The following is a 13,411-nucleotide window of genomic DNA, read 5'->3' as shown; positions in this document are numbered from 1 at the left end:
AAAATATACAAACATTCTCCTATATGAATCGTCCACCTCTACGCAGACTAACCTACACCCATAAGTATTCATACATGACAAATGATGAAAGCATATAATGGTCTGTACAAGCGTATGTCTCCAACATGCATACACAAACATACTGTCCCACATAATAACTTGGACAGACATTTAACAACAGATTACAACGCTAATTGCTAAGACTGGTACCTTCACTTTTTTTTCCAGATGCTGTGAACTGCTGAAGTAAGCCCAGTCTCATTTACTCTTTCCAGCTCAGAAGAAACTTCAAAACTGTGAACATAAGACAAGTCTTCTTTCTTGCTTGTCTCAACAAAATGGCGAGTGTTTGTGTATGTGTACAACTGTAAGCTGAACAACAACAACAACAAAAGAAACCCTCTGCAACATTGTGAACGGAACATGAAACCTTTGTGTTAAATCTGTTCAACCTGCCTTCTCCTTGCCGCCCCCACCCTCCAAAAAAAAAAAAAAAGGAAACCTGCACAACACTTAATACAAAAACTAATCACCAGCCTTATTGTGCTGAACTTATTCAACAACAACAACAAAAAGAAAGAAAAAAAAGGAAAGAAAGAAAAAGAAATAAGGGATAAAAAAGAAGAAAAAAAGCAAACCTGCAGAACAGTGAAAATAAAGTCAGTCACCAGTCTGATTGTTTGCTTTTTGTCTCTCTGTTTTAAACAAACTTTATTCATTCACTGAAAAACCAAAGCAGCTGTGTATAACAGACAAGTCAAAACACAACAAGCAGAGTTTATAACCGTGTTTTCTCCCACCAACCATGGAAGCCTTCCTCTCAGTAGCGCGTCTCAGACCCCAAACACTGGCAGCCGTCATCAGCAGCACTCTGCTCTTGTTGCTGTCAACACAGCCGACCCCAATCCTCAGCAGCAGCAGTAGCAGCATCGGCCGCCGCTACACACCGGACTGGGAGTCTCTGGACTCCCGGCCCCTGCCAGCCTGGTACGATGATGCCAAGGTCGGCATCTTCCTTCACTGGGGCGTCTTCTCCGTGCCCAGCTTTGTCAACGCCTGGTTCTGGTACTGGTGGAAAGGGCCGCAACCCCACCCGGACATCGTGGCCTTCATGGCGCGGAACTACCGCCCGGACTTCACCTACGCCGACTTTGCCAGGGATTTCACCACTGAGTTCTTTGTCCCGAATCACTGGGCCGATGTTTTCAACGCCTCTGGGGCCAGGTATTGTCTGTCATCTGTGCATCTTTTGTTTTGTTTTATCTGTTTATCATTTTTTTTCTGAGTGAGTTAAGGCCATGGATGAGTTTTGATGATTTAATTCTCTCTCTCTCTCTCTCTCTCTCTCTCTCTCTCTCTCTCTCTCTCTCTCTCTCTCAATCTCTTTATATAGATAGATAGACGGATAGACAGATAGATACCAAATACAAGACAACACAGTACAACAAATATCTAATGTGATAGAACACAATAGAACTCAATACACTATAACACAATAACCACAGCACACCACAACACACCACAGCACCACACCACACCACACAACACACCACAACACAACACAGTACAGCACTTACATACTGCCCATTTATGCCCTCTGGCTGAAAAACACACCAACCAAAAAAAAACAAACAAAATGCCACTCTTGTCTGTTTTGAGCCAGTGTCCGAATGGTACTCCATGGGTGTGCTTCAGTGTTTGGAGTAACAATATAATACAGTACACACCCACACCACGCCACACCACACCACACCACACCATACCACACCACACCACCAAACCATGCCACACCACACCACCACACCACACCACACCACCACACCACACCATGCCACACCACACCACACCATGCCACACCACACCAACGCCACACCACACCACACCATACCACACCACACTAACACCACACCACACCACATCACACCACCACCACCACCACACAACACCACACACCTCACCCACACCACACCACACCACACCACATCACACCACCACCACCACACCACACCACCACCACCACCACCACACCACACCACACCACACCACACCACATCACACCACCACACCACACCACACCACATCACACCACCACACCACACCACACCACACCACACCACATCACACCACCACACCACACCACACCACATCACACCACCACACCACACCACACCACATCACACCACCACACCACACCACACCACACAATACAATGTTGTTGGTGTGGTCAGGTACGTGGTACAGGTGACAAAGCACCACGAGGGATTCACCTCCTGGCCCTCAAACCACTCCTGGAACTGGAACGCCAGAGACGTGGGGCCCAACAGAGATCTTGTGGGTCAGTCCTGTGTGGAGTTAATAACAGGGGCGAGAAGTTTCCTTAGGAGGCAAGACTACTGGTGGCTCTCAGTGTGTGGGTCAGTCCTTGTGGAGTTAGTTAACAGGGGCGAGAAGTTTCCTTCAGAGGCAAGACTGCACTGGCTCTCACTGTCTCAGTGCTGGAACCTTGAGGGGGGTCAGGGGGAGTTGGCCTTTTGGGAGGGAACTATCCCAACGCTGATTGTTGTAAAGCCCTCTTTCTTGGCTGAGAGAGTGGGGTTGTAATTTGGGCAAGACAGTATTCCAGCCTAAAGAGACCACCGATAATAATGATACATCATGTTTCTGTGGCATGATATCCAGTACCTCTAGAACTTCAGATTAAAGTCTGATTCTCTAACTGCTGTCTTAAGATAATGTTCCCCTTCCACTTCAGTTCTGGAAGTGTTTCTGGAAGTAGTGCTCAGAATGTGATTGGTAAGCCAGTTTATAACGACTCCACAAAAAGTATGCTAGAGTGTATATGTGTGTGTGCGTTATATGACACCTTAGTTGAGAATAATTATTGTTTTTATAGTTATGTCTGTGATTAGTTGTAGTGATCATGATGATATATGCTATTAGTTGTAGTGATCATGATGATATATGCTATTAGTTGTAGTGATCATGATGATATATGCCTGTCTTCTCACTGTGATTGCTGCAAGTGTATGGTTGTGGTTATCATGTGTAGCTTCACTTCAGGTTTATGTTTAAGCGTGTGACTTTACAAAATGTATGTCAGAGTGTATGCGTTGATGATATGTAAAGAAATATTGGTACCTTAGTTTAAAATATTGTTGAGTAGCATATTGTTATAATTATGTCTGTGTTTCATTGTAGAATGATTTTCTATGTCTGTCCTATTGCTGTCCATACTGGCTATGTACAGCTGTGGTTATAGTGTTTGTGGTTCAAGTTAACATTTAAAGCATTGTGTTTGATTCCTGCTTTTATACTGCTGTGATTGTTGTCTGAGTGGTTTACTTTCAAGTGGACATTCTGTGTTTTTTATCAATACTAATTGAAAGATTGGGATTCTCGTGTATTGTTTATGTGGTTTACACCACAAACCTAAATTAATTAATTTCTCGTTATTGAAGATGATAAAGTATTCTTTATTGTTTGTAGTATTGTAGTATTCAGTATTTTGTCTAACCTTGATGACTGAACTGAGGACAAAATAGAAATATAAAGTAGTATTTGTTCTGAATATAGTATTTTATTACTATATATCCAACAGCAAAGTGAGAGCTGTATGGTCAGTGGTTTCTCTATTGCAATGGGAAGTCATTTACAGCTTAGTCTTTTGTGAAGGACCATGGCTCTCAAACTAGGAGGCAAGATTGCACTGGCTCTTAGTGCTGCAGCCTTGGGGGCTAGTTGGCCTTTGGGAACCATCCCAGTGCTGACTGTCCTAAAACCCTCTTGGCCGAGAGAGTGGGGATGTAACTTGGGCAAGACACTCTTCACTATAATCAAATTCCAGCCCAAATAGTCGGGACGGCAGTTGCCTCCTCTGCTGTTCTGATGGTCGTAGTTGGACACAGCTGACTATCATTTACATATCCTTGTGGACTGAAAAGAACAGAGTTTGAGTGGAGTGTGGCTGGTTTTCAGAGGAGCTGTCGACGGCGATACGGAAGAGAACCAACCTGCACTATGGGGTGTACCATTCACTGTTTGAGTGGTTCAACCCTCTGTTCCTTCGGGACAAAGCCAACAACTTCTCCACACAGGACTTTGTGTCTGTGAGTGAGTTTTGTGCAGAGTTAAAGCACACACACATGCCTGAGATTAAACCTGCAATATGCATATCCATGCACAGCTGCATAGTGTGATATGCATGTATACTCGTTCTCTTTCTGTCTCTGTCTCTGTCACATGCACACAAATACACGCAAGCATGCGCACACATAGGTGCACATGCACACACTTGCATGCAGACAAACGAACACACACACAGGCATGCACACACAAACGAACACACAAACACATATTGTTATTAATCTTATAATTCTTTTTCATCTTCTTCTTATCATCATCATCATTATTATTATCATTATTATTATCATTATCATTATTGTTATCATTATTGTTATTATTATCATCATCATCATTATTGTTATTGAAATAATGGCAGGCCAAGACAATGCCAGAGCTGTATGAGCTGGTGAACAGGTACAAGCCGGACATCGTGTGGTCAGACGGCAGCGGTAACACCATCGACAAATACTGGAACTCCACAGAGTTTCTGGCCTGGCTGTATAACGACAGGTAAGGCACAGGTGTGGAGATGTAGGGAGATGGTGTGAGAGAGTTGGCTGTATAACGACAGGTAAGGCACAGGTGTGGAGATGTAGGGAGATGGTGTGAGAGAGTTGGCTGTATAACGACAGGTAAGGCACAGGTGTGGAGATGTAGGGAGATGGTGTGAGAAAGTTGGCTGTATAATGACAGGTAAGGCACAGGTGTGGAGATGTAGGGAGATGGTGTGAGAAAGTTGGCTGTATAACGACAGGTAAGGCACAGGTGTGGAGATGTAGGGAGATGGTGTGAGAAAGTTGGCTGTATAATGACAGGTAAGGCACAGGTGTGGAGATGTAGGGAGATGGTGTGAGAAAGTTGGCTGTATAATGACAGGTAAGGCACAGGTGTGGAGATGTAGGGAGATGGTGTGAGAGAGTTGGCTGTATAACGACAGGTAAGGCACAGGTGTGGAGATGTAGGGAGATGGTGTGAGAGAGCTGGCTGTATAACGACAGGTAAGGCACAGGTGTGGAGATGTAGGGAGATGGTGTGAGAGAGTTGGCTGTGTAACGACAGGTAAATGACAGGTGTGGAGTTGTAGGGAGATGGTGTGAGAGAGTTGGCTGTATAACGACAGGTAAATGACAGGTGTGGAGATGTAGGGAGATGGTGTGAGAGAGCTGGCTGTATAACGACAGGTAAATGACAGGTGTGGAGTTGTAGGGAGATGACACGAGAAAGTTGGCTGTATAACGACAGGTAAATGACAGTTGTAGGGAGATGGCGTGAGAGAGTTGGCTGTATAACGACAGGTAAATGACAGGTGTGGAGTTGTAGGGAGATGGTGTGAGACAGTTGGCTGTATAACGACAGGTAAATGACAGGTGTAGGGAGATGGTGTGAGACAGTTGGCTGTATAACGACAGGTAAATGACAGTTGTAGGGAGATGGTGTGAGAGAGTTGGCTGTATAACGACAGGTAAATGACAGGTGTAGGGAGATGGTGTGAGAGAGCTGGCTGTATAAGGACAGGTAAATGACAGGTGTAGGGAGATGGTGTGAGAGAGCTGGCTGTATAAGGACAGGTAAATGACAGGTGTAGGGAGATGGTGTGAGACAGTTGGCTGTATAACGACAGGTAAATGACAGGTGTAGGGAGATGGTGTGAGACAGTTGGCTGTATAACGACAGGTAAATGACAGGTGTAGGGAGATGGTGTGAGACAGTTGGCTGTATAACGACAGGTAAATGACTGTTGCATGGAGATGGTGTGAGAGAATTGGCTGTATAACGACAGGTAAATGACTGTTGCATGGAGATGGTGTGAGAGAGTTGGCTGTATAACGACAGGTAAATGACAGTTGTATGGAGATGGTGTGAGAGAGTTGGCTGTATAACGACAGGTAAATGACTGTTGCATGGAGATGGTGTGAGAGAGTTGGCTGTATAACGACAGGTAAATGACTGTTGCATGGAGATGGTGTGAGAGAGTTGATGTAACAAAGCTTGACAGCTGCAGTCAGTTTCCCCACCAACAGAACAATGACAAACCTTTGCCCCCTGACCCAGTTTGAATTATCTAACTCTTTCACTGCCATAGGTGACCTTTAGTTGACTACACAGTGCACCGCCATAGGTGACTTTTAGTTAACTACACAGTGCACCACCAGAGGTGACTTTTAGTTAACTACACAGTGCATCACCATAGGTGACTTTTAGTTAACTACACAGTGCACCACCATAGGTGACTTTTAGTTAACTACACAGTGCACCACCATAGTGACTTTTAGTTGACTACACAGTGCACCACCATAGTGACTTTTAGTTGACTACACAGTGCACCACCATAGTGACTTTTAGTTGACTACACAGTGCACCACCATAGTGACTTTTAGTTGACTACACAGTGCACCACCATAGTGACTTTTAGTTGACTACACAGTGCACCGCCATAGTGACTTTTAGTTGACTACACAGTGCACCACCATAGTGACTTTTAGTTGACTACACAGTGCACCACCATAGTGACTTTTAGTTGACTACACAGTGCTCCACCATAGGTGACTTTTAGTTGACTACACAGTGCACCACCATAGGTGACTTTTAGTTGACTACACAGTGCACCACCATAGGTGACCTTTAGTTGACTACACAGTGCACCACCATAGTGACTTTTAGTTGACTACACAGTGCACCACCATAGGTGACCTTTAGTTGACTACACAGTGCACCACCATAGTGACTTTTAGTTGACTACACAGTGCACCACCATAGTGACTTTTAGTTGACTACACAGTGCACCGCCATAGCGACTTTTAGTTGACTACACAGCTGTCAAGCTTTGTTACAATGTGAAAAACGCTCCTGTTAAAATGACCCTCGATGTCGACTTCATTTTATCTCAGAGCAGTGAGAGCTTATCCTCACTGTTCATCCAGCCACAACAGCCTTTGGAAACCAGATAAGATACAACTTCATTGTCTGTGAATGCACCGAGATTTGTCTTTTGGCTCAAGTACATTAACATCAAACATATTGAGCATAGTCACTTTCAGAACCTGAGCTGTCATAAAGACATGCAACACAATAACTAAAGTTATAAATGTGATGTTATTTAGGTGAGAAAAACCACGTCACAGACACCAATAATGTTAGCAAAGCTAGACACATTAATTACAGTGCAATTAAGATAATGATGCGTACAATAACTTTATGAAAAAAATGTAGACTGCATTAGAAAACATGCCATATAGTACATTGATTAGATAGTAAATAGATAAATAAAGTAATGAATTCTGTATGTGTGTGTGTGTGTGTGTGTGTGTGTGTTAATGTTATCTTTTTCTGTTTGCCTGCCTATCTGCCTAGCGCCTGTGTGTGTGTGTGTGTGTGTGTGTGTGTGTGTGTGCTCACATTAATATGTGGTGTGTGTGTGTGTGTGTGTGTTTGTGCTCATCAGTGTGGTGTGTGTGTGTGTGTGTTTGTGCTCATCATTGTGGTGTGTGTGTGTTCATATTAATATGTGGTGTGTGTGTGTGTCTGTGTGTGTTTGTGCTCATATTAATGTGGTGTGTGTGTGTGGTGTGTGTGTGTGTGTGGTGTGTGTGTGGTGTGTGTGTGTGTGTGTGTGTGCTCATATTAATGTGGTTGTGTGTGTGTGTGTGTTTGTGCTCATATTAATGTGGTGTGTGTGTGGTGTGTGTGTGTGTGTGTGTGTGTGTGTGTGTGTGTGTGCAGCCCAGTGAGAGACACTGTGGTGACCAATGACCGCTGGGGCGTCAACTGTGGATGTAAACATGGCGGGTTTCTGACCTGTGGGGACCGATACAATCCTAGTCAGTTGGTTTTGGCCCTCCCTTCTCTCTCCCTCTGTCTCTCTCTCCCTCCCTCTCTCTCTGTTTCTCCCTCCCTCTGTCTCTCTCTCCCTCCCTCTGTCTCTCCTTCTGTCTGTCTCCCTCCCTCTCTGTCTCTCCCCCTCCCTCTCCCTCTCTGTCTCTCCCCCTCCCTCTCTGTCCCTCCCCCTCCCTCCCTCTCTGTCTCTCTCCTCCCTCTCCCTCTCTGTCTCTCCCCCTCTCTCCCTCTCTGTCTCTCTCCCTCCCTCTCTCTGTGTCTCTCTCCCTTCCTCTACCTCTCTTTTCTTTCAATAACATTTTCACTGCTGAGATTAAAGTTGGTCATTGTTTCTCTCCCTCTCTGTCTGTCTCCCTCTCTCTGTCTGTCTCCCTCTCTGTCTGTCTCCCTCTCTCTGTCTGTCTCCCTCTCTCTGTCTCCCTCTCTGTCTGTCTCCCTCTCTCTGTCTGTCTCCCTCTCTCTGTCTGTCTCCCTCTCTGTCTGTCTCCCTCTCTCTGTCTGTCTCCCTCTGTCTGTCTCCCTCTCTCTGTCTGTCTCCCTCTGTCTCTTTCCCTCTCTGTCTGTCTCCCTCTGTCTCTTTCCCTCTCTGTCTGTCTCCCTCTCTGTCTGTCTCCCTCTGTCTCTCTCCCTCTCTGTCTGTCTCCCTCTGTCTCTCTCCCTCTCTGTCTGTCTCCCTCTGTATCTCTCCCTCTCTGTCTGTCTCCCTCTGTATCTCTCCCTCTCTGTCTCTCTCCCTCTGTCTGTCTCCCTCTGTCTCTTTCCCTCTCTGTCTGTCTCCCTCTGTCTCTCTCCCTCTCTGTCTGTCTCCCTCTGTATCTCTCCCTCTCTGTCTGTCTCCCTCTCTGTCTGTCTCCCTCTGTATCTCTCCCTGTCTTGTTCTGTTCTCAGAGTCTTTCTTCATTTTTTTCCCTGTTGTGTAAGTGTTCATGTTTTTCGTGCAAAATTCAATCCTGCAATCATATATCAAATTTTTTCCCAATAGCATTGCATAATGAAAAATATCAAAGAGCAGCTTTTGGCGCAGATTTCTTAAGCGGGCATCTCAGTATTATCAGTTATGTGAAGGGGGCAAAAACAGCTAAAACTGACACCTGGTTATTTGTTTTTGAATGAATGAAAGTTTTGATCGTGTCAGGTGTGTGTTTTTTTGATATTATTCATATAATCACTAACCATTTATTTTTCTAAACGATATGTTGAATGCCTGTCAGCATGGGTGCAAAGTGGGGGTTGATGTTTCTTTCTTTTTTGATTCAGAGAAAAAGCAGAATCGAAAATGGGAGAACGCCATGACCATCGACCGTTACGCTTGGACGTTTCGCCGCAACGCCAAACTCTCCGACTTCCTGACCATTGAAGAACTTCTGGCCAGAATTGTTGAAACTGTCAGGTTAGCTGATTAGACAGGCTTCTCTCAGTGCTGTCCGTTGGTTGTACTTGTATCCATCTTTGTTTGATATGTGAACAGGTGCTGAATGGATTCAGTAAGTGGTGCTGGTGTGTGTGTGTGACAAAAAAAATGTGAACAGACTTCAAGTGTTAGTAAAACAGACTTGACAAACAGAGCACAACACACACACACACACACACACACACACACACACACACACCATACTCACGCACACACACACACACACATAACACAACACACACAATACAAAACACACACACACACAACACACACACACTCCTTGACCCCACGTGCCTCCCCCCCCCACCCCCGCCACACCATCCTCCTCATCCCATACGATTGTCTCCCCTACCCCCAGCTGTGGCGGCAACATCCTGATCAACGTGGGCCCCACCAAGGAGGGCACCATCACCCCCATCTACGAGGAGCGGCTTCGTCAGATGGGCAGCTGGCTGGGGGTGAACGGGGAGGGCATCTACAGAACCACACCCTGGACCCACCAGAACGATACCACCAACCCCAGCGTGTGGTCAGTTGTGCTTTTTGTGTTGCTGCTGGTGTGTTTGTGGTGTGGTGTGGTGTGGTGAGTTGTGCTTTTTGTGTTACTGCTGGTGTGCTTGTGGTGTGGTGTGGTGTGGTGTGTGTGTGGTGTGGTGTGTTGTGGTGGTGTGGTGTGGTGTGGTGAGTTGTGCTTTTTGTGTTACTGCTGGTGTGCTTGTGGTGTGGTGTGGTGTGGTGTGGTGTGTGGTGTGGTGTGTTGTGGTGGTGTGATGTGGTGTGGTGGGTTGTGATGTGGTGGGGTGGTGTGGTGGGGTGGGGTGGTGTGGTGTGGTGGGGTGGTGTGGTGTGGTGTGGTGTGTGGTGGTGTGTTTGTGGAGTGGTGTGGTGGGGTGGGGTGGGGTGGGGTGGTGTGGTGTGGTGTGGTGTGTCATGGTGTGGTGTGTTGTGATGTGGTGTTGTGTGATGTGGTGTAGTGGGTTGTGGTGTGGTGTTTTGTGGTGGGTTGTGTTGTTTTGTGGTGTTGTGTGTTGTGGTTTGTTATATTGTGTTGTGGTGTGGTGTGGTGTGTTTTTTTTGTGGTGTAGTGTGTTGTGATGTAGTGTGGTGTTGTGTTTTGTGGTGTGGTGTGTTATATTCTGTTGTGTTGTATTGTCTTGTGTTGTATTATACTGTATTGTATCACTCTTTCTGTCGCAACAGATTTCTCTGTGTGAAACTTAGTCGGCTCTACCTCAGGGAGAGCGCGTCGCTACATGAGTTAACCCTCACATCGCCGCCTGTGTTGAAGCTACAGCTGAAAACCGGCTGTACAGCAGGGCTGTCTGTCCCTCGTCAGTTAGCTGCCATGTGGCATCAACTCTCTCCACTGTCGCTGTCAGCAGCAAAAGCATTTTCCGCCAACTGACTGTCGGTTAGACTTGCAGCTTGCTGTCCCGTACAGCGTGGTCTGAAGCGAGACTGCTGGCTACAATCTGAACTGGTTGAAGGAGTCGCCATCGTTCAAACTAAGTTTGAAAAAACGATTGAGAATTGCTCCGAACCGCTCGAGAGTTGGTTCAACAATGAGAAGGATGTTTCCTGTACATGAGGGAGGAAGTACTGGCTAAGTTTGGTTTTATTTATTGAAGAGTACAGCAAGTTTGTTAACTCGAAGAGTAGAGCAAGTTTGTTAACTCGAAGAGTAGAGCAAGTTTGTTACCTCGAAGAGTAGAGCAGGTTTGTTAACTCCCAGTTCTTAAGTCGCCGATCGGCGCTTGCAGAGTTCTCCCTACAAGTCGCCGTGCAGCGACTACTGTGGGGTTCTCAGTGCAAGTCACTGAGCGTTGACTAAAGCGACCAAAGGGTTAAACGTAATTGTTTTTCAGGGAGGGAAACATTGTTTTCTTTTTGCAGGTACACCATGTCCAAGAGCTCCCCAGGGACGGTGTACGCCCTGGTCCTGAAGTGGCCGGGGAAGACCCTCACCCTGGGGGCCCCGAAGCCCACGGAGAAGACGGTGGTGACTCTGCTGGGCTACCCCCAGGCTCTGGACTGGTTGGGTCCTCCTCAAGGTGGCGTGGTGGTGGACATCCCTCCCCTCTCCCTCAACCAGGTGCCTTGTCTGTGGGCCTGGACCTTCAAGATGACCAACATTGTCAATTAAAAGCATGGAAATGTGGGAAGAAGAAAAAATTAGGTTATAAAAATAGAAACTTTTTTATGTATAACTTTTAAAAAAATTTTTTTTTACAGAATTGTCTTTAACGATGATGATATGGATACTTATACAGCACCTATCCTCAGTTTGGGACCAAGCTCTAAGTGCTTTACAAACACGGCGTCATATGGAAAAAAGAAAAAAAAAAGAAACCTTTTTATGCCTGGACGTTCAAGATAACATACAAGAGTTGTATATATCTTCTATAAGAAAAAAAGGAGGATGAGAAGAAGACAATAAAGAGAAGTTTTCACACATGACATTTTTCAGAAGAGTTGTATATATCTTCTGTAAGAAAAAAGGGAGGATGAGAAGAAGACCAAGAGAAGTTTTCACACATGACATTATTCAAGAAAGTTGTATATTCATTCTTTTTTCTTTTCTTTTTTTTGCCTGATGGGAGCTTTAAGATGATGGGTTATGTGAAAAGATGGCTGGCTACTTTTCTCTTTGTTTGATTTTCTTTTCTGGTATTGTTGGTTTATTGTTGTGACTTGGTGGAGGTTAATGTCCTTCTTTGTTCGTGGACTGCCACTCCTACGTGATGCGATTGAGATTAACAAAGAAGGTTACATTGGTCTTGTGCATGTACTGGAAATGTTTTGAATGATATCACATATGCAACGACAGACATTCCAGCTGAATGTTAGTGCTGTGACCTGTAAAACTAATGTGTGATGTGACATATTTTGGTCCCATTTCGCCTTTTGTTTGAAACAGTGGCTTTGGTAATGGGGCGTCTGTGTTTTTGGTCATGTTTCGTTGAAGTTGTGTGTGGTGGCGGGCATTATGAGTATACTTTCCTGTGAAGCCATGTTTTGTCAGAAGTTGTGTGTGGTGGCAGGTATTACCAGTGTACTTTCCTGTGAAGCCATGTTTTATCAGAAGTTGTGCTCGTCATGTTTTGATTGATGTCAGCAGTGATGGGCATTAAGTGTTGACCTTAGGTTTTGTAAACCAGCACACTTCTTTTGTACCATTTAGAAAACAAAACAAAACACTGGTATAGTATGGCACACAATTTATTACAGTTTTTTTTTGGCACTCTGCACTCAAACATAGAGAATTGTGATTTACATTTTGTTGTTGTTGTGTGAGGTTTTTAGATTTGATCAATTTAATTGTAGGTCCTGTGCCATGATAGTATAGTTATGTTCTCAGTTTGTTTTGTTTTTTAACTGTGAATACATATCAATGTGCAATTTTACATCTGTGCAATATCTAATGTTTATACAGTTGCCATTACATGCACTGCAAAAACAGCAACAACATTTTGCAGTCATGTCGCATCAAATGAATGATTTAATGCACCACAAAACACAGTTTACAGAAATGTGCATCATGTCACATCAAATGAATGATTTAATGCACCACAAAACACAATTTACAGAAATGTGCATCATGCCACATCAAATGAATGATTTAATGCACCACAAAACAGAATTTACAGAAATGTGCATCATGTCACATCAAATGAATGATTTAATGCACCACAAAACACAATTTACATAAATGTGCATCATGTCACATCAAATGAATGATTTAATGCACCACAAAACACAATTTACATAAATGTGCATCATACCACATCAAATGAATGATTTAATGCACCACAAAACAGAATTTACATAAATGTGCATCATGTCACATCAAATGAATGATTTAATGCACCACAAAACAGAATTTACATAAATGTGCATCATGTCACATCAAATGAATGATTTAATGCACCACAAAACACAATTTACAGAAATGTGCATCATGTCACATCTAATGAATGTTTTAATGCACTACAAAACAGAATTTACAGAAATGTGCAGTCTGTTACAGGTAAGATATCTGCAAAC

At 44.4% G+C, this 13,411-nt stretch overlaps 1 protein-coding gene across 1 annotated transcript in view; it reads left to right on the top strand.

The window, feature by feature from the left end:
* Window positions 1-227: 227 nt before the first annotated feature.
* Window positions 228-13,411, top strand: part of LOC143275278 (plasma alpha-L-fucosidase-like) — a 13,947-nt gene continuing 763 nt past the window's right edge. Inside the window, exons 1-8 of the mRNA XM_076579262.1 lie at window positions 228-1,224; window positions 2,229-2,335; window positions 3,976-4,106; window positions 4,499-4,632; window positions 7,843-7,940; window positions 9,214-9,346; window positions 9,726-9,896; window positions 11,261-13,411. The exon at window positions 11,261-13,411 is cut by the window's right edge and continues 763 nt beyond it. Of these exons, the coding sequence (XP_076435377.1) occupies window positions 806-1,224; window positions 2,229-2,335; window positions 3,976-4,106; window positions 4,499-4,632; window positions 7,843-7,940; window positions 9,214-9,346; window positions 9,726-9,896; window positions 11,261-11,510 (1,443 nt within the window). The 5' untranslated portion in view covers window positions 228-805 and the 3' untranslated portion in view covers window positions 11,511-13,411. The remainder of the gene's footprint in view (window positions 1,225-2,228; window positions 2,336-3,975; window positions 4,107-4,498; window positions 4,633-7,842; window positions 7,941-9,213; window positions 9,347-9,725; window positions 9,897-11,260) is intronic.

This window comes from Babylonia areolata, chromosome 30 (genome assembly GCF_041734735.1).
Source record: "Babylonia areolata isolate BAREFJ2019XMU chromosome 30, ASM4173473v1, whole genome shotgun sequence".
Lineage (NCBI taxonomy): Eukaryota > Metazoa > Mollusca > Gastropoda > Neogastropoda > Buccinidae > Babylonia > Babylonia areolata.
Note: the sequence above shows the minus strand (reverse complement) of the source record. Positions and strands in the feature narration are given on the sequence as shown.